At 37.8% G+C, this 20,268-nt stretch overlaps 2 protein-coding genes across 6 annotated transcripts; one reads left to right on the forward strand and one right to left on the reverse strand.

Moving 5' to 3' along the window:
* The first annotated feature begins 1,342 nt into the window (after positions 1 to 1,342).
* On the forward strand, positions 1,343 to 17,968 carry LOC120083269 (cytochrome c oxidase assembly protein CtaG / Cox11 family). 5 transcript variants are annotated; one of them, XM_039038942.2, is made up of 9 exons: positions 1,343 to 1,596; positions 6,645 to 6,718; positions 6,900 to 7,051; positions 8,003 to 8,360; positions 8,442 to 8,494; positions 16,690 to 16,762; positions 17,011 to 17,115; positions 17,371 to 17,451; positions 17,524 to 17,968. In XM_039038942.2, the coding sequence occupies exons 2-9, from the start codon at positions 6,647 to 6,649 to the stop codon at positions 17,623 to 17,625; spliced, it is 996 nt and encodes a 331-aa protein (XP_038894870.1). In that variant the 5' UTR covers positions 1,343 to 1,596; positions 6,645 to 6,646; the 3' UTR covers positions 17,626 to 17,968. The 5 variants fall into 5 exon arrangements, with proteins under 5 accessions (XP_038894870.1, XP_038894869.1, XP_090172659.1 ...); XM_039038941.2 differs by having other exon boundaries at positions 1,408 to 1,596; positions 6,900 to 7,023; positions 7,951 to 8,360; XM_090316533.1 differs by having other exon boundaries at positions 1,410 to 1,596; positions 6,900 to 6,930; positions 7,951 to 8,360.
* On the reverse strand, positions 3,601 to 4,848 carry LOC150034295 (uncharacterized). Its single transcript, XM_090316389.1, has 3 exons — positions 4,762 to 4,848; positions 4,325 to 4,627; positions 3,601 to 3,948 (listed from the first exon to the last, which is right to left on the reverse strand). The coding sequence occupies exons 1-3, from the start codon at positions 4,846 to 4,848 to the stop codon at positions 3,601 to 3,603; spliced, it is 738 nt and encodes a 245-aa protein (XP_090172515.1).
* Positions 17,969 to 20,268: the final 2,300 nt, after the last annotated feature.

Here is a 20,268-nt window from a genome sequence, read left to right on the forward strand (position 1 = left end):
GCCATGCGCGCGCATGTACCCTGTTGATGGGCCCTGCACATGCGCCCTATGGCGCTCATAGGTAGCATGCTAACCTTTAAGCACGGGGCGTGGGCCACCTACCCATGCCACACACGATGCTTGGCTAATTTCCCATTAGTCCGCTTGTGTCATTAGCCTTGTCTTTCACTAATGCGTCGCCCACGCGCATGTCTTGACATCGGTTGGCCCAAGGCCTTGGCCAATCGTGCTGATGCTCAGGAACTAAGGTCTTAACAGTAAGCCTCAATGGGGTGGATAATGGAGCATTGAGATTTTGTTCAATTAGAATTCCACGGGATAATCTCCTTGACCGATTTAGAGAGGTATCTTGAGATGGGAAGTATAGGAGTAGTCTGCCATCGATCAATAAAAAATTTATAGCCACATTAGGAGAAATTGTAGGTGGTAGAGTTGGCCTGACATATTCAGTAGCTAGTGTCATTAAGGTTGCAATTCGATATTCATTGTGTCGTCAGTAATTTGGTCCTCCAAAGCAGCATGAAGTCAGTGTTCTAGATTATCAATCTCAACAACACAAATTAATGTCAATGCTGGCATCAACATATGTATTCCAATTTGCTACTAGTGGAGAAGTATGCACAGATGAAGAAGACTCATGATAAGAACTAGTTGGAGATGTGCATGCATTATCAGTGGGGCTCAAGGCTCATGTTAGATGATGTAATTACCCACAAGCTTAAGCTTTTGGGCTAATTGGTGATTAAAGATGATATCAGAACAGGTGGTTTAGGAAGGTCCTGTGTTCAAGCTCCTACAATGTATTTCCTTTGTATTTAATATTGATTTTCACTTGTTGAGCCTTCTTCACATTTCAAATCCTTAAGTGAGGGGAGTGTTAGATGATATAATTATGCCTTTACCCACTAGCTTAAACTTTTGGGTCAATTGATGATTTAAGAGCTTACATTACTTCGTACATGACAAAATCATTGAGTACTTGTAAGGAAGCCTGTGGCGGTCATGGATACACTGCACTCAATCGCTTTAGTACCCTTAAGAACGATCATGATATTTTCTAGACTTTTGAAGGGGACAATATTGTTTTTCTACCACAGGTGATCTTTTACTTGTTGGGCGTTGTTTTTCCTTAGATGATAGTATATTTATATTTCAATACATTCGTTTTGGGCTAGGAATCACCGACACTTCTAAATGGCCCAGTGTTAGACATCCACACACCCTGACATGTGGCGTGTTCATTTTTTTATTATTAATTTTTTGTTTCCGACACTACTAAGACACGTCCAGACACGGCAATCTGCAAAATTAAAAAAAAAAAACCGACTAAAACTGGGCCATTTAAGTAAGCCCAAGCCCAACTAAATTTTTTTGCCATTTGAAGACCTTCCATTGTTGCTCGAAGCCCTGGTAGAGGAGGATCCGGGACAAAATCCAGAAAATTTGCAGCCATCGCCAACACATTTCTGGGCTCATCACGAATAATTGCGGACCATCCCATTGAAGGGGGAGATAACTTCCAGGAGGCATCAACTTTCAATTTTAATAATCCTGATTCAGGAGGATGCCAACAGGAACTTACAGAACTGTAAACCGGTAAGGATTTCTTCTCAATCGATGATTTCTTTGAAAGAATAGACATATAGTTGGGAGACTATTGTTGAAGGCTTTCCATAAAAAGTGCTTGATTTTCCTGGGGATATTTAGTTTCCATAATTTGATCCACACACTTCTCATTTGGTTTTCGCTAGAGGAAGGTGATAATATCTCAGAATTAAGAAACACCTTGTATCCACTTTTGACCCTGTATTCTCCTTTTTTCTCAAAATGCCACATGAGTTGATCTGATATTTTGTTACAAGTAGGAATACATTTGATCACCTCGCAATCAGTTTGCTCAAATGCTTCCTTTAAGAGATTTTCATTCCACCTTCCATTAGGAAGTAAAAAAACTGAGACACGGCTGTTGATAAACTCATGATTAATAATTATAGGTTTGAATGTAGAAGGCCTTGGCAACCAAGGATCACAAAAAGTACTTATAGAATATCCATCTCCAGTGCGAAAACGAAGGCCTTTTATAAGTAAATTTCTGCCCCATAATAAGCTTCTCCACAGAAAAGAGGGATTACCCGGTTCAGCACTAAGGATATCACCATTCACAAAATATAAACTTCTGAGAACAGAAGCAACAAAAGAATCAGGCTTGTATAACATTCTCCAGATTTGTTTAGCAATTTATGCTTGATTAAAAACCCCTCAAATCTCTAAAGTTGAGACCACCACAAGATTTTGGAAAACAAAGCTTATCCCAACTGAACCAATAGAGCTTTCTATGAGGGGTAGAGCCCCACCAAAATCTTTCAAACTTTTTTTTTAAATTTCATCACAGAAGCTTTTCGGAAGTTGAAATAAGCTCATGGCATATGATGGGAGAGCTTGTCCCACACTTTTGATCAAAATCTCTTTTCCACCCACTGAAAACATATTCTGTTTCCATCCTTGAAAGGTCTTGCAAATCTCGTCGATTATGTATTTGAAGTCCTTTGATTTATTGCGAGAAAAATAGGATGGAAGACCCAAATAAGCTCCCAAATCATTTACCATATTACTCCCAAAATACTGCTTAGGAAGGTCCCACGATTAGGGTGAATGTTGAATGAAAATAACATAGCTGATTTGGCTGAATTTACACATTCCCCTGATGCCGCTTCATATAGTTTTAACAAATTCCTCAAATTTAAACATTCAATTTCATTATCTTTACAAAAGATGAGACTATCATCGGTAAAAAGGAGATGGGAAATCAATGGACAAGAAGGGGATAGAGTTAAACCTGAGATTAAACCTTTCTCATTTGCTTGATGCATCATGAAGGAGAATCCTTTAGCTATAAGTAGAAAGAGGTAAGGAGAAAGAGGATCTCCTTGACAAATGCCTCTGCTTGGAATGATTTTGCCTTTAACTTCACCATTAATAAGAAAAGAGAATGGAATTGAAGAACCATTAATAAGAAAAGAGAATGGAATTGAAGAAATGCATTCCATTATTAATTCAATTGAAGAAATGCATTCCATTATTAATTCAATCACCCTCCTATTAAAGCCAAGCATAGACATAATTTTTTGCAGAAATATCCACTCAATTCTGTCGTAAGCCTTACTTAAATCCAGTTTAATAGCTGCGACACCTTCCTTGCCTTTTATTTTCTTCTTAATGTAATGAATGCTTTCTTGACCAACTATTACATTATCAAGAATAGATCTACCTAGAACAAATGCAGATTGTGAATTAGAAATAATTTCCTCCAACACAACCTTGAGTCGATTAGCTATTGCTTTGGTAACAATCTTATAGTTTACATTTCACAAACTGATTGGTCTGGAATCTCCAACATTCTCCGGATTGGAAAGCTTAGGAATAAGAGCAATGCTTGTTTTATTCCACTCCTTTATGCTCTTACCATTACTAAGCACCTCCAAACAGCTATCAATAGTTTTCTTTCCTACTAACTCCCATAATGTTGATAAAAAAGAGCTGGGAATCCATCTGGACCAGGGCCTTTAGTAGGGAACATTTGTTTTATTGTACATTCTAACTCTATCTTGTATATGGTGCCACAAGCTTTGCATTCATTTCATCTGAAACACGAGTGCACAATCCACCAATAGAAGCCTCAATAACTTCATCCTCAGGACCGGATGAAGACAAAATATTTTTGAAGTAATCAATAAAAATGTCTTCAACATTTGTTTCATTTTCCACCCATATACCATGGGAATCTCGAACTCCTTTAATTTCATTTTGCTTTTTCCTCAATGTAGCCTTCTTGTGGAACCATTTAGAACTCCGATCATCCCATTTCATCCATTCTTCACAAGAGTATTGCTTCCAATAAATCTCATCTTCTTCCAGAAGGTTTTCTGATTCAAATTCGATTAAGTGAACCTGCTCAAAATCAATATCAGGAGCTCCATCATATAAATCCTTAAGTGCTTGTTTGCACTTAGCAATTTTTTCCTTTCTGCAATTGTAAAATTTCCTGCCCCACGGTCTAAGCTTGCTTGAACAATATCTTAAACAATTGAGTCAGTGAATTGTTGTCTCTTTGTTCCCAACTACCAGCTGCAGAAATAATTTCCTTACATTCAGGAAATTTGGTCCACCCCTCCAAATTTGAAATTTCTTACAGCTTTCCTTAAACAAGGAGATTCATTTTTTTGAGAGAGTAAGTTCAATAGGTCTGTGGTCTGAGAATAGCCAATCCAGATGATCAACTTCATATTTATAAGAAAGATTATCAAAAACTTCATTGCACAAAAACTGATCTAATTGCTCCCAAATTCTCTTTATAGCCTAAATCGAGCAGTTTACGATCATCAACAACTTCTCTAAAGTTATCTAGCAAAACACTCTCTTTCCGCTCCCAAATTCTAACTCCCCTTCTTATACTGTGCCAAGTAAAACAAGAGCCTTTATAGCCTAAATCGAGCAGTTTACGATCATCAACAACTTCTCTAAAGTTATCTAGCAAAACACTTTCTTTCTGAGGACCCCCATATTTTTCATCAGCCCACAGAATTTCATTTAGATCCTCTCCAATCAGCGAAGGCTCAATATTGTCTCTCTGAAGATTCCTCAACAATCTCCAAGTTAAACATTTATTTTGTGTTTCTGGGTAACCATAAATCCCTGTGAATCTCCACTTTTCCCTTCCCATTCAATCCAAGAATCAATATGATTCTGAGAATAAGAACACACCTCAACTTTAACATCCTCTTCCCATAGTAAACACAAACCACCTTTAGCCACTTCTAACAGTAAAGCATCCATATAAATGACAACCATTCTTCAATCTACTGGTTGTATCCTCTCCACATTTTGTTTCTGATATAAAGAGAACCTTGGGTTTTTTAGTGCAGACAAGGCCACGCAAAGATCTGAATGCCCTGGGGTTTCCCAGTCCCCGAGCATTCAAACATTATCAGATTCATTGCCTTAGGCAGGGCTGTTTCTCAGCCACTGCCAAATTAGTGATAACAGCTTCTTCCAAAGTAATTTCATTCTGTTCTTTTTGTTTTCTTTATCCCAAATTGTTCAGAATTCTCATATTTCCTTTTTCCTCCATTCATCAATTGATCTGTTTGAGTAGAAGAAAAAGATGGTTTACCTCTTCTCTTCCAAGTTTTTCTTTTGTTTGGGCTGAATCCTTTCTCCAACTCTTCGGGATTAAACCTCTCAGTAATCTCCAATTGGAACTCACTTTCCTTATTCATCACCGAACAGGATGAACCTTCTGTCTTCGTCAAAGTCAACTCCTCTCCTCCCTCTGGAGACAAATTTAGATCAAATTCATTCTTGTCTACTGGTCTAGAATCTCTTGAGTCAGCATTAAGAGGAATATTGGTCGGTTTAGATATTGAGTCATTGTGTTTTTTGGCTACAAAACATCCAGATTGGACTTCTATATTGGGTGTTGTTTGATTATATAATGGGATAAAAGTAGGATTCAATTCTTGTAACTCTTTTTGATCTGGCTGAGGAAAAGAGTTTTTAAGGATATTCTGGTTTCCAGTATATTTCAACCAAACACCATATTGGAATTTTTTATCTGAACCATCATAATTCTTTTTCCTTGACACAGAACAGTCTTTGACAAGGTGACCAATGCATCCACAGTTAAAACAAAAATCCGGTAACTTTTCATAGCAAAATGGGATCCAACAACCTCCTGGGTGCTTTGCTGTTTTAATCAAAATTCCACGTCCAGAGGCTTGGTACTGTCCATCCTTATCCGAATTCTCACATTTCCCCCCCCCCCACCCAACAAAAATCCTCCTGATTGCAGTCCACTCCTTCAAAAGACCCCACTACATTACTGATTCTAATAGCCATATTCTTATTTTGAAAACCTAACGGTAAGTCTATCACTCTTACTTAGAAAGAGGTAAATTGAAAGGTGAAATCAGAAAGCTTACAATCATCTTTTGGAGATTCTAAAACAATCAAGAATCTTTCAAATAGCCACAGACCTGATTTTAAGACCCACTCTCTTTCTTCCGTCTTGGAAAACTCAAAAATAAATAAGTTTCTTCCAATACTGATTATATCAAAGCTTCAAACTGTCTTCCGCACATTCCTCAGCGTATTTTTTAGAGGACCCATAGAAATTACTCTTCCTAATAGAAGTTTTCCTATCAGACAAAGCTCTAAATGTCCATTGACTAATTCAACAGTTTTCATATCTCTGGCTCTCAACATAATTTTCTCTCCATCTGTTAGACTAAGTTTCTCCCATTGGGACAATAATTCTTCTGAATCCATACCTATCAAGTAAACCCAGGAACCCAGATCGTGAATCGTAATCAACCAGACAGCCAACAAGACTTCTGACCAAACCTCCTGAAAACACGACTTCTTGGAGCAATCTTGAAAACAAGAAAACTCCAACTGCCTTTAGTTGTATTTTAAATAATTAATAAAAATATTACTTTTAATAATAGTATTGTTAGTATATATATAATCAAGCCCGGGCTATTTAAGTTAATTATGAAGCATGATTCTTTGACCTATGCTTGAAATGCCTCTTTATCTTTATTTTTCTTATTCTAAACTCTTTATTTGGTTTCTGAACCTGCTTATAGAAATGCTGGCTAAAATGGCTGGGGGAGGAATGATCTGGCAGTTACTAAGGAGGAAGCTTAAGATACAATCTACCGTAAGAACTTTGCCTCTTTTCTTTCTTTTTTCCCTGGAGATCTTATTTGTCAAATCAAGCCGCACAACTTTAATTTTTCATCAAAATTGTGCCTTCCTAATATATTATAGATTGTAAATGAAGGTTTTTCATATCCCTTATCTCAAAGATTGATGATATTGGGTCTGCTTGTTTGATGCAGCCCTTTGGAGCACTTGGTTTTCTTGGAAATGGTGCGTCAAAACATTTGAGCTTTGCAACAGTAGTATCCTGTTTTGAGATTAATCATGGGTTACAATGTCCAAGTTATAACTGGTCTCCCAATGGTAATCTCAGTTCACATGTTCATGCATCGTAAGTTTTTCCTGGGACTATAGTTTTCTCTTGATGAAAGATACAGTTCAACGTCGATCATCGTCAAGATAGTTATATTGATTCATTAAACTTGGTGATATTTTGAGGAGTTTTCCTTTTCGCTATGTTGGAATTGATTTCACTTCTTGATAGTGAATCCTTTTAAAACTTACTTGTGTTCTTCACTCTTGACTATTCTCCTCTCACCTTTTAAGAACTTATATTACGGAATCCAAGTTATTACTTCGTAAAACTGATGAAATTTTTTTTCCAGTATTTCGAAATAAGAGGTGGTCTGATTGATTGCAGATTACGTTAATAATGTGTCGGTCTTTATTATATATGCTAATTTCAAAGTTTTTTTTTTTAAAAAAAAGAAAACGAAAACAAAATCAAAATTTTCATTAATACATGAAAAGCTACATAGTGAAATAAAATTCCTCAGAGCAGAATTACAATCTAGAGTGACAACCAAGAATTCTACAGAAAGCCCTCTCCAATTTATGTGAATTACCTCAATAGAAACATGGAAAGATAAATGGAATTTTGCTAAGTTGAACACCTCACTCCAATTTTTAGCTTTTCCATTGGCAATTTGGCAAGTCTATTATTTATTTATTTCTATCTAATAAAATATCCTATGGACTATACTAATAATTCATACCCGGAAATTCTTATTAAATTTAAAATCGTTCCTTCTCACATACAGTACACCACGTTTATTTCTACATCTCAAAGAACCATCGTCTTTAGATCTCATATGTTACATGAATTTTTGGCTAATCCTTTATGATCGTTAATTTGGGGTATTTTGTCCTTATGGAGTGACTAGAATTATTTGATTACTCATGCTTGCCAGAAAGTGTGTATTTTGATCTATCTCAACTATCACATTGCAGATCAGTTATTGATTTTGTTGGCAGATGCTCACTCTATACTTTTGGGATGCAGGTTGAGATCCAACTTTCTACTGCAATCAACTTATTATTCTCGAACTTATAATGTTTATACAAGAGGTTCTGGCTTAGATATATGGGGATTGAAAACGGGACATGGTTATCATTCACAGTCATTTCATAAGTCTCATTGGTTTTCACCTCTTTCCACTCGTTATATTGGAAGGTGTTCTTCCTTGCACCATATTCAACGCAGCTACTCTAAAGCTTCTATTGAACAGAAGTCCAAAAATATGCTTTTATACCTTGTAGCATTGGTTTTTGCCATGGTAGGATGTAGTTATGCGGCTGTTCCTCTTTATAGGAGGTTCTGCCAAGCTACTGGTTATGGGGGCACTGTTCAGCGCCGCGAGGTATTTTTCTTTAGTTTTTGTTATCGTGTCAGATTCCTCATGTCTTTGCTTTTCAATTGAGAAATGATTTCCTTTATGTAGAGCGTTGAAGAAAAGATTGCTCGGCATGCTCAAGATGGAACAGTAACTACAAGGTTCAAATTCTTGTTAATGTAGTTCTGTTTTGAACCAATGATTGGATTAATTGTGATTTTATTTTTCAAGTATTTTGTTCCTGCCTAAAGTAATTGTCCTTAAACTTAGTACAATAATTGCATTACTTTTGTTCTTTGTATCTCTTCATGTTTGCACTAGATTAGATATGCAGTTGCAAGCTGATTTGGAATTGCAGTAGAATGAGAGGCATCTCGATGTAAAAGTTAAGAAGCTGATGGAAATTTGAATAGATTGGGATAGTAAATGAAATAAGATTTTCAGTGTATTTGGGATAGTAGATTAGATACGCAGTTGCAAGCTGGTTTGGAATTGTAGAATGTGAGGCATATAGATGTAAAAGTTAAGAAGCTGATGGAGATTGGAAAAATTGGTACAGTAAATGAAATGAGATTTTGAGTGCGTTTGGTTTTTACGGATGAAAAGGACAGAGTAGAGATAGAAAAAATAGCACACACAAAGTTTATGTGGAAAAATCCTAATAAGGGAGAAAAAACCATGGGATAACGGATTCTTATTAGAAACTAATACACAATATACAAAGAGACTACCAGCTTAAATAGAAAAAAGGGAAACCCTAGGATACTGGGAAAAAGACAAATATGCCCCTAGAGTAAAAAACCTTAATTTCAACACTTCCCCTCAAGTTGGGGCGTAGATGTCAATAAGACCCAACTTTGCTAACACAAGAGTCAAACAACTGTCTGGGAAGTCCCCTTGTTAGGACGTCTACAATCTGTTGGCTGGAAGGAATATAGGGGACACAAACGTTGTCATTGTCAAGCCTCTCCTTGATGAAATGTCGATCAATCTCCACATGCTTTGTTCTGTCATGCTGTACTGGGTTATTTGCTATGCTTATTGCGACTTTGTTATCACAATAGAGTTTCATCGGACCGGTGTGACCTTGATCAAGATCACTTAGAATCTTTTCTAGCAAAATTTCTTCACATATCTCCAGACTCATAGTTCTGTACTCAGCTTCGACACTACTTCTGGCAACTACCCCTTGTTTCTTACTCATCCATGTGACAAGGTTACCCTATACGAAGGTACAATATCCTAATGTCGACTTTCTATCTATCACATAACCTGCCCAATCTGCATCTGTGTATGCCTCGATGCACCGTCTATTAGTTTTTCTGAACATCAAGCCTCTCCCTAGAGACGTTTTCAAATACCTCAGGATGCGCTCCACCGCCCTCATATGTTTTTCGTAAGGGGACTGCATAAACTGACTCACTACACTAATTGCATATGAAATGTCTGATCTAGTATGAGAGAGATAGATTAGCTTTCCAACAAGCCGCTGATATCTCTCTTTATTAACTGGTACACTTTCACTCACATTACTTAGCCTAGCATTCACTTCCATAGGGGTGTCAACTGGTTTGTAGCCTGTCATACCTGTCTCCTTAAGTAAATCCAGAGTAAATTTCCGTTGAGGAACCGAAATCCCTTCTTTCGATCGAGCCACCTCCATTCCAAGGAAGTACCTCAGTTTCCAAGGTCCTTGATTTCAAATTCCTCAGCCATTTTCGTCTTTAAGCGGTCAATCTCTGAAGCATAATCACCTCAAATGACAATATCATCTACATACACAATCAAGACTGCAATCTTCCCAGATACTGACCTCTTTGTGAAGAGAGTATGATCTGATGCCCCTGACTATACCCTTGTGACTTTACAAAGGTAGTGAATCTACCAAACCAGGCTCTCGGGGACTGTTTTAACCCATATAAGGACTTCTTTAGTCTACATAGTCGGTGATTAAACTGTTTCTCGAATCTTGGGGGAGGATTCATGTAGACTTCTTCCTCCAACTCTTCGTTAAGAAAAGCATTCTTCACATCAAACTGGTGCAGGGACCAGTCTATGTTAACTACAACTGAGAGCAGAACACGTACTGTATTCAACTTTGCTACTGGTGAAAACGTCTTGGAATAATCAACCCCGAAGGTCTGAGTAAAACATCTGGCAATTAATCTGGCCTTGTATCTATCAATCGTTTCATCGGGCCTATACTTCATTGTGAACACCTACTTACATCCAACTGCTTTGTGTCCATTCGGAAGAGTAACTTGGTCTCACGTATGATTTTTCTCAAGCGCCCCCATTTCTTCTATGACTGCTGCTTTCCATTCGGGAATCTCCGCTGTGTATACTGTCCGGTATTACAACTGTGTCTAGGCTCGTAGTGAGGGCCTTGAACCCAGAGACAAGTTGCTATAAGACAAGTAACTCTGTAGTGAGTATTTTGTACACGATCCGGTACCTTTCCTCAGGGCAATCGGGAGGTCAAGAGATGCATCACGTTCTTTATCCTCCTTGGACTTCATACTGTACTCAACCTCTTGCTCATAGGTCTCATGCTTTGACATCTTTTCCACTCTCAATAGTGTTCTCTGCTAGAACAGGTGTTCTTTTTCACTTTCAATAATGTTCTCTACTGGAACAACTGTCTCACAATCATCACTACCTGCCTCAGTCACATTGTTCCTTGAAGAGAACCATTGGGGAAGAAGGGATGATCTTCAAAGAATGTCACATCTATTGAGACAATATTTTCGGGAAGAAGTATGGTAAGTAACACTTGTACCCACGTTGATGAAGAGGGTACCCCACAAAGACACATTTCTGGGCACGAGGAGTAAACTTGGTTTGGTTAGGACCATGAGTATGGATGAACACAATGCACCCAAACACCCGAAGGGGAACATCAGAAATAAGCCCGTTATTAGGGTAGGACTCCTTGGAGTAATCTAGAGGCGTTTGGAATTTTAGAGCTCGGGACGACATTCGATTTATCAGATGAGCTGTTGTCAGAACATCATCTCCCCACAAATAGGACGAAAGAGAAGTTGACGACATAAGGGACCGAGCAACTTCAATAAGGTGATGACTTTTCCGTTCGGTCACTCCATTTTGTTTGGAAGTGTACGCGCAGGAACTCTGATGGACGATTCCTTTTGAGATTAAGAACTCCCTAAAGGAATTATTAAAGTATTCCTGACCATTGTCACTACGAAGTATAGCGATTTTTGCATTGAACTGAGTTTCTATAGAGCAGTAGAACTGTTGGAAGACCGATGCGATTTCGGATTTGTCTGTCAGAAGAAAAACCCAAGTTAACCTAGCATGGTCGTCAATGAAGGTTACAAACCACCACTTGCCAGTGGCGATAGTAACAGGTGACGGACCCCAAACGTCGCTGTGGAAGAGAGTGAATTGTTTGGAAGGCTTATAAGGCTGAGGTTTTAATGATGCACGAGGCTGTTTAGCTTGGACACATACATCACAATTTAATTTAGAAATATTAGCATTGTGAAAAAAAACGAGGAAACAGATAATTCATTTAATGGAAACTAGAGTGTCCAAGGTGATAGTGCCATAACATATAATCAGTTTCAGAAATAGAAAAACGAGATTAAAGTAAACTAGTCCTATCACATATCCTTAGATGAAGCTTCTTCAGTGAGGAAATAGAGCCTCCTATCATGCCGGGCAATGCCAATCGTCGTCCCCGAGTTCAGATCCTGAAAAACAATAGCATCGGGTGAGAAGATGACACGACATCTCAAATCCCTTGTAATTTTACTAACAGATAAAAGGTTGTAAGAGATTTTAGGCACATGCAACACATCTTGAAAAACTAAGCCCTCAAAGGGTGACAATCGTCCTTTTCCGGCCACAGGGGCAAAGGACCCATCAACAATTCTGATCCTCTCATTCCCAGCACTTGGTTGATATGAAAGAAACTGGTCGGAAGAGCCAGTCAAGTGGTCTGTAGCCCCTGAATCTAAAATCCATGGTTTACTACCAGTTATACTAACAAGGCCAAAAGGAGTGAAGGGTACCTGATTGAGCGATTGCACTTACTCCCACTATACTAGAAGTGCTCTGACTGTTTTCCTGATTCTGAGGTTGCGGACCTCCAATTGCTGATTCACCTACCAGTGCCCGACACGACTGTTGTTTTTTACCATTCGGCGGACTGCCATGCAACTTCCAGCACTGATCTTTCGTATGCCAGGGTTTCTTGCAATGTTCGCACACTGGAGTTAGCCATTGTTTTATTTATCATGGACAGGGCCTGAGGTTTTGAAAGCAGCGGAGTCTATTGACTACATCGGTGTATTATTCATTGCCCTAGACCCGTCTTCCTCGAGACGTATTTCAAAGCAAACCTACATTAGGGACGGTATTGGACGGGTTCCTAGTATATGACTTCATACTGTATCAAACTTAGAGTTCAGTCCAACAAGGAAGTCGTATACATGGTCGGTTTCCTCAGACTGATAATGCAAGACTCCTCCACATGGACAATTCCAGATCATCTCACGACATAAATTCATTTCTTGCCAGAGAAGTGACAGTTTATTGATGCTGTAACATCCATTGCCCCTTGCTTACACTCATGGACTTGCTTGCGTAAGGTATATAACCGGGAAACGTTCCGTCTTTTGGAGTAAAGCTTTTGAACTGCCTCCCAAATGTCTCGAGCAGTGGCTGCATATAGTAAGGGTTTCCCAATCTTAGACTCCATACTCCCTACCAAAATAGACCGTAGTAGTGAGTCTTCTCCCTTCCAAATTCGTTCTTGGGGGTCGCCTGGTCTTGGCTTTGGTATCTCACCCGTCAGATACCCAAATTTGTGACGACCCTCAAGAGCCATTTTAATGGATTTAGGACCAGGAAAAATAATTATCACCATTTAACTTTTTTCCTACAATAAAGCTAGAAGAGTTTCCTATTGCTCTAGAGAATAAATTTGAAGATAAGGCAGGGAAAGAGGTTACCGAATTTCCAGAGTAAATCAGTTGATTCGGGTTTAGATCTGGTTGGGCATTGGATGTCGATCCAAGTGCTTCCCCAATGGCAACTATCTGCTGCTTGATCTGGAGTTGTAACTGAGTAAACTGGTCTTGAATTATACTCCCTCGATCCCGATGGTGAGACGATGATTCCCCACCTTCGAACCCACCAATGATCGGCGATGACTGTCCCAAACTACTATTCGCATCCGGCTGGAACAGAGCATTTCGGTTGATGAAGTGGCAGCCACTAGTTGGATCAATTCTCGGTTGATTCGGCTGATGAGACTTGCTGCGGCTCGGACCAACTCCAGTGTTATCGAAGGTGGCGTCGGTTAGCGATCCTCGGTTTGGCAGCGACTGAGAGGGACCAACGACAATGGAGTGAGAGATCCCAATACCTGATGGATTTGTGCCGACTGGTTGCATTGGCTGGAACTTGCCAGAAAGCACCCCTCGACTGGACCGCACAGGAGGGATGGCACCGGTCTGGAGCTGCGTGACCTGGAAGGCCTGGCTGAAGCTGCGTCGGACTCGAACTATGTGGTGCAGAAGGGATTGGCTGGAACTGCTGCAATGTGCCGATCGTCTGGAATTGGCTGCTTGGATGATCTGCTACACCGATCAGCGGCGCTGTGGTCACGTTGTCACGAAGCTGATCGGCTCTGGTCAGCTGATTGTATCATTGAAGGTGTGGAAGGATGGATTGTAAATACCGATCGATGGCATTTTGGATAACAATGGCTATATCTGTGCCATTGGTTTCACCTACTGGTAATTGAGATTTCCTCAATGGTGGCCAGAGTTTCGCCTCCATGCTCTGATACTATGATGAAAAGGATAGAGTAGAGATAGAAAAAATAACACACACAAAGTTTACGTGGAAAAATTCTAATAAGGGAGAAAAAAACCACGGGATAAAGGATTCTTATTAGAAACTAATTCTATGTATACACAGAGACTACCAGCTTAAATAGAAAAAAGGGAAACCCTAGGGTATAGGAAAAAAGACAAATATGCCCCAGAGTAAAAAAATCCTAATTTCAACATTTACAATTCTCATTATATTGCAATACCTTACCTAATCAGTAATGCTTTGGACGAGCAAAACAATCGTAGTTTCTTCTTCATTTTGATTATTAAATTTTTACATAGAAAATATCCTTGAAGAAAAATTGAAGTACAAGTAGATCCACCACAATAGTCGGATAGAATAATTCCCTATCAAAAGTGAACGTAGTCACAAGGAAAGGGTCTTGCCTTTTCTTAGTGAGCATTGCCAACCTACTAAAATGTTGCAAGGTTGAATGATTGAAAGATTTGTGTCTACAAAATATATAATTGGACAATGTGCTGGAGAAGGTTATTCTTGCATGCATCTTTAAATGGACTTGCACACAGTCAACCTTCTAAGGTTCTCCAACAATGAGATTCCTTCTCTCCCCTCTTTCTTGCCGTTGCAGTGCTTTAGGTTAATTGTTGAATGGGCAACAACATTTTGCCAATCATCTTCAATCATGTGAGTGACCCTTGTTATCCCTTCAGGGAATTAATAAGGGACTTGCTCGAGGTTATTTCACTCTTCAAAAGAGAGCTTTGAGTCTTAAAGTTAACTTGAGTAGGTTGGTGCTGGTTGATATTGATTGTTCCGACAACAACGGTATTCCAGGGAGTCTTTCTTATTACATTGATTCTTTGCCACTCAAAATTTCTTGCTTTTTTCCCAGGAGGCAATTTTAAGAGTGGATGTATTGATACTGGTTTTAGAGAGAAGTCGGTGGGTTTCAAAGCTTGAAAAACTTGAGGATTTGTTGTGAGAGAGGCCAAGATGGAAGAGAGATGTTCTAGAAGGAGATAATAAGCCTTAAGAGAGTCGGAACTACCACAATTTAATGGAGTCAATCTAGATGAATGGATTTACCGAGAGCTTCTTCTGAAGAAGGGAAGTGGCTGCCGTCTAGATTTTGTTTTTGTCTCTGTAAATGGTTGAGATTTGATTGCTGTTTTAAGTTTCCTAGGGTTGCCTTTTCCTTTCGATTTTGGTTCAGAGTTTTGCATTTTTGTTTGTGCTTTGTAATCTGTTGGTACTCTTTTGAAATGGAAGTTTCTGTTTCTTTTCTTTCTTTCTTTTTTTTCTTTTTTTGATAGGAGCAATGAAAGTTTCTGTTTCAATTTTTGGAAGGAAAAAAACCACATCCTAGCTGGGGAATGAGTCTCATTCTTTAAACGGGAACAAAAATTTCATTGATATAATGAATAGAGACAACGGTCTAAAATACAAGATTTTCAAATAGAAGACAAATATTGGAGACAAACTCAACTATTGAAGAACGCAGGCCAAAAAGAAGAAAGCCTTCAACTAAGAAGCACAAAAGACTTAAAGAGGGAGCTCCTTAGAGACACATCGAATCAGAACAAACCAAGCCAAACAAAGAGAAACATCAAACCAAAAAAATTGACAAGATTGCCGCAAAAGACCAAAAAACTCTGAAAAAGCCCTTGTGAGAGGAAAAGGAGACCCCAAGCCAAATGAGACTTTAAAACCTCTAATAGAAAGAAAAAAAAAAAAAAAAAAAGACCTCGAACAACCCATCAAAGTGCGAATAGCTCTGAACGAACAAGGCGAGCGCCATTAAACTTCAACTCTCAGAGAACTAGAAGGAATTGCCTGCAACTGAAGACCACAAACCGTAACCAAAATAGTGAATTTGTTAGGAATCAAAGCAGAAGGCATTGGAGAAACTACAACATAAGGCTCTGAACTAAGTGAGCCAATTTCCTCACTTGCAAAAATATGATTTTTATGCTTCTGCAAAAATATCCTCTGATAGCAGTTCCCGTTGTACTGATTCCTCCGTAGGAACTTCTACTTCTTCACTGTTCACACTTACCAATGATTCCCCATCGTCTTTGAAAAAGAAAAAACTCTTTAGGAGAAGGGAGGTTGGCTACCTTTTTTATATACTGAACATCTGATTTAGGAAGAAAGATAATAGATTGCTTAAAGGACTGTTAGGATCCAAAGACTAATGAAGCTTAAAAGTGCCTGGATGGGTTTTGAAAATTAACCATATAATTTTAATTCCTCTATTGCAACCTTGGTGGATAATTTTTGTAGTGAACAGCATACTACATTTGGTGGGTTTTCAAGCCTTAAGAAATTCTTTTGTAATTATAGATTTCTCATGATAACTAAAGAATGGAACGCTTTGATGGTTTAGTTTGTGTGTTCCTTTCTACACCCGGTCCCTAGGTGGTTGGCCTTCCTTTTATGTTTTATAATACATTTCCTTGTTTCTTACAAAAATATAAAAAAGAAAGTTTAGTTTCTTTATGCCTGATAAATTTTCATTTGTTACTAGGGATATTGTTGTGCAGTTTAATGCTGACGTAGCTGATGGAATGCCTTGGAAGTTTATTCCAACCCAGAGAGAGGTGTTTCCTTTTACAACTGCAATTGCATAACTCACATACACACAAGTTCTGCACAAAAACGTCTTAATCCTGATACATCTGCTTGGGTGCTTGTGTGCATGCATTTGTATTCTAACGTCATTCATCTGTTGTTCTTATCTTCTGGCACCTTAATTCGTGAACAAAAAACAGTAAGGCAGAAATACGCACGCTCCACAAGGAAAAAAGTTTTTCAATGGAGTAAAAACTAACTTCAAGTGTTGTCATAGGTAAGGGTAAAACCTGGAGAAAGTGCACTTGCATTCTATACTGCTGAAAATAGAAGTTCAACTCCAATTACTGGTGTGTCTACGTACAATGTTACACCTATGAAGGTAACTAGTTCCCTACATTCGAATACTGTCAGATAAAATTGGAATGATGCAGAGTTTTGAGTCCACAAGAAATTGGAGAATTCTTAGTCATAAGCATTAGCTCTTAAAAATTTTCTGGCTGAATTCTCATTGAGATAATAATTATTCTAAAGTTTTGAGGCTGTCAGAATATAGACGTGTGTCCTTTTCTGTTTAAAAACTCATCAAATCATAAAGAAGATTGAGACTTTCTTTTGCACTTGAACTTTGTTCCAGGCTGCAATCTACTTCAATAAAATACAATGCTTTTGCTTCGAGGAGCAACGTCTCCTTCCCGGGGAGCAGATCGACATGCCTGTAAGTGTATAATTCACTTTTCTGGTTGTGAGTTTCTAGGGAAATCATATGATCCATGACTTGATTCTGCAGGTGTTCTTCTACATTGATCCCGAGTTTGAAACTGATCCAAAAATGGACGGCATTAACAATTTGATTCTATCGTACACTTTTTTCAAGGTCTCAGAAGAATAGGTGATGAACAGAGTGGTGGGTTAATTTATAGATGGATTACAGGTCCAGAGATCCAAATTTTTGCCATTGATGGAGAATTGTCCAAGAAAATCATTTTCAGAAAGCTACTTGTTTTCTTTCTGTAATTATATTTGAGATTGAGATTCTATCATATGCCATGACCTTAGATTAGGGAAATAATAGGAATTTGAGTTTGAGATATGTGCGGGACTGATTTTGGGTATTACAAAAATCTGTACTGTGGGACTCAGCTGCTCACCAGGGATATTGCTTGATGATTGTCCATTACATTTTCATGAAGTAATCATCATAATAATTTTAAAGTGATTATCAATTTTATTCATATTTGAGTTTATTTTCAATTAGATATCTATCCTTTATAATTATCAATTTACTTTCTATGATTTGCAATTTTGGTAATAAACAAGGACCCGAGTGAGTGTGCGCTTTCAGATGGGACTATTTTTTGTAGTTTGTGTTGAGGTTGGTGTTTTATTGTGGAATAACAAAGGAGTGGATAGGGACCTAAGTGAGGTTTCATGTTGGGTTTTATGTCCTAAAAACTCGCAGTTTGTAAGATTAAACATTTTCTATAATCAATATACTTGTTATTGATTTCATAAATTGTACGAAAGTCTAAATCCAATAAGCTAAGACTCATGACTATTGTATTAGTACTTAAACTTTATGTGGAGACATAAGAGTAGGGTCAGGTTCGAGTAAATAGTCTAAATGATCTATGGTACATGAATAAGGTTGGATACCTTATTCTGGTAACACCATTGGATGCGGCCTACTTTATAGTTGTTAGAAAGAGTTATAAAGTGCTACATACGACGTGATCTTAATTCGTACATGTTATGACATGAGGAGTGGGGGCATTCTATGCAATGAGTTTGCATAAGATCAAGACCAAGAAATAAGCCACTCTTACTTTATAACACTGGTTAACTCGATCTTAATCTTGAGCTAGCTATGAAGTCCTGTCTGCAAACGGTAAGAGTAGTCCAACAACACTACTCAATAAGCTTGTCATTTTGGGATAAGACCAGATGAATAGTTAGGTACATAGTCTTGCAAGATGGAATTCACTCCTACCCGATTTAGGGATAGGAGAAATGTTGTTCTCTCAAGTACTGAATCCAAGTCTTGAACAAGGGACTCACACTCTCACTGGGTTGAAAGAGTTTGGTTTAGTGATTGGATCACAAACCAGTAAGGAATTGAAGAATAAGACGTAATCTCGGGGGTAAAATAGATATTTGACCCAACCGTTATTACGAACAACCTGTGAAGAGTCGACTTGTTGATTATGGTTAAATCATGTGGACATAATATATCTACAGTTAGTGGAGTGCAACTATGAGCTTTAGTCGAGTAACCCATTAGTTAACGAATGAAGATTAATTTGGTCTAATGAGTTTAGCCAATTAATCTCGAATCGTTGGAGCCCATGATTTGTAAGTCCGCGAGATCCCCTACTAGCTCATAACGGACTAGCTCTAGAATAAGTTAATTTGAAATGTTCAAATTATAATTTAGGGAATTAGTAATTATATTAGATATAATTACGTGTTTAATTTGAAAATTAAATGGAATAGGAGAATTTATATATATATTTAAATATGATTTAAATATATAAAGATTGATATGTGTTCAAATTAATTTAATATTTGATATTAAATTAATCAAGTTTAATTTAATAATTAATTTATGAAATTAATTAAAATTTTCATTTTTAAAATCAAAATAGAGTTTATAAAATCAAATTTTGATTTTTGAGATAAAATTTGAAAAAGGAAAAGAAAACAAAACACTTATAATGGAAAATGAGATTTTCCATTATCCATCTTTGAAGTAGCTCACACATATTGCATCTTATTGTCTTTGTCTTCTCCAAGCATAAGCTGCAATTCATGCAACTCACTCCTTTGCATGTTAATGAGATTGGAGTGAAAATCAGACATGCAATCTATAGAGAATTTTAGAGAAAACTCGAGTTGAAGAATGGGTTCTTCAACAAGGTTGCTGCAATGAGCTTTTCTCCTTCATCCCTTGATTCAAGCTTGTTTTGAGTCCCACAACTCAATCTAGAGTACTAAGAGAATAGTGAGGAAGATCTTGAGGTGGTCTACAACAAAATTTGGAGAAGATAGCAGTTGATGAAGTAGCTTTGAAAAAGTTCTATTGTCTTGAAACTCATTTGTTTATGCAAAAGCATGCTTTATATTTTGCCAAAATTAGTGAACTTGAGTGCTTAGATGATACTTGTGCTTCCGTTGCTGTTGATACAATCCTACAATTGGTATCAGAGCATCAAATAAGCATTCAATTTGATTTAATTTTGGTTTGGTGGGTGTTTTATATGAGAAATATGAAACTGGTGCACTGATATGATTTTCTGAGTTTTGGCTGTTTAATTCTCTTTAATTTCTCATTTAAATTTGTAATTGGCTCTTGCTTGATGAGCTTTAATGTGTTCCCAAGAGTCTGTAATTTATTTGGAGTCATTAAAGTTGAAATTAAACTATAAATCGAAGAAACAAGCGAAGAAGCCGAGTTGCAGTTCCAGAAAATCAGCCTCTATTCTTATCGTCGTTGAGCTTTAGCAGCTAAACGATCATTTAGCTTCGTGCGTTAGAC

Source organism: Benincasa hispida, chromosome 8 (genome assembly GCF_027475165.1).
Source record: "Benincasa hispida cultivar pf3 chromosome 8, pf3_genome.v1.1, whole genome shotgun sequence".
In the NCBI taxonomy this organism is placed as follows: Eukaryota; Viridiplantae; Streptophyta; class Magnoliopsida; order Cucurbitales; family Cucurbitaceae; genus Benincasa; species Benincasa hispida.

What these genes read in the sequence shown, in the direction of transcription:
- LOC150034295 (XM_090316389.1), bottom strand. Translation starts at nt 4,848, where the DNA reads ATGGTTGTCATTTATATGGATGCTTTACTGTTAGAAGTGGCTAAAGGT. An exon ending in AAGAGGATGTTAAAGTTGAG is followed by an intron (nt 4,628 to 4,761) that starts GTGTGTTCTTAT and finishes AGGAATCTTCAG; the next exon opens with AGAGACAATATTGAGCCTTC. An exon ending in ATTTGGGAGCAATTAGATCA is followed by an intron (nt 3,949 to 4,324) that starts GTTTTTGTGCAA and finishes GATTTTGAGCAG; the next exon opens with GTTCACTTAATCGAATTTGA.
- LOC120083269 (XM_039038941.2), top strand. Translation starts at nt 6,647, where the DNA reads ATGCTGGCTAAAATGGCTGGGGGAGGAATGATCTGGCAGTTACTAAGG. An exon ending in GATGGAACAGTAACTACAAG is followed by an intron (nt 8,495 to 16,689) that starts GTTCAAATTCTT and finishes ATTTGTTACTAG; the next exon opens with GGATATTGTTGTGCAGTTTA. An exon ending in GGGAGCAGATCGACATGCCT is followed by an intron (nt 17,452 to 17,523) that starts GTAAGTGTATAA and finishes TTGATTCTGCAG; the next exon opens with GTGTTCTTCTACATTGATCC.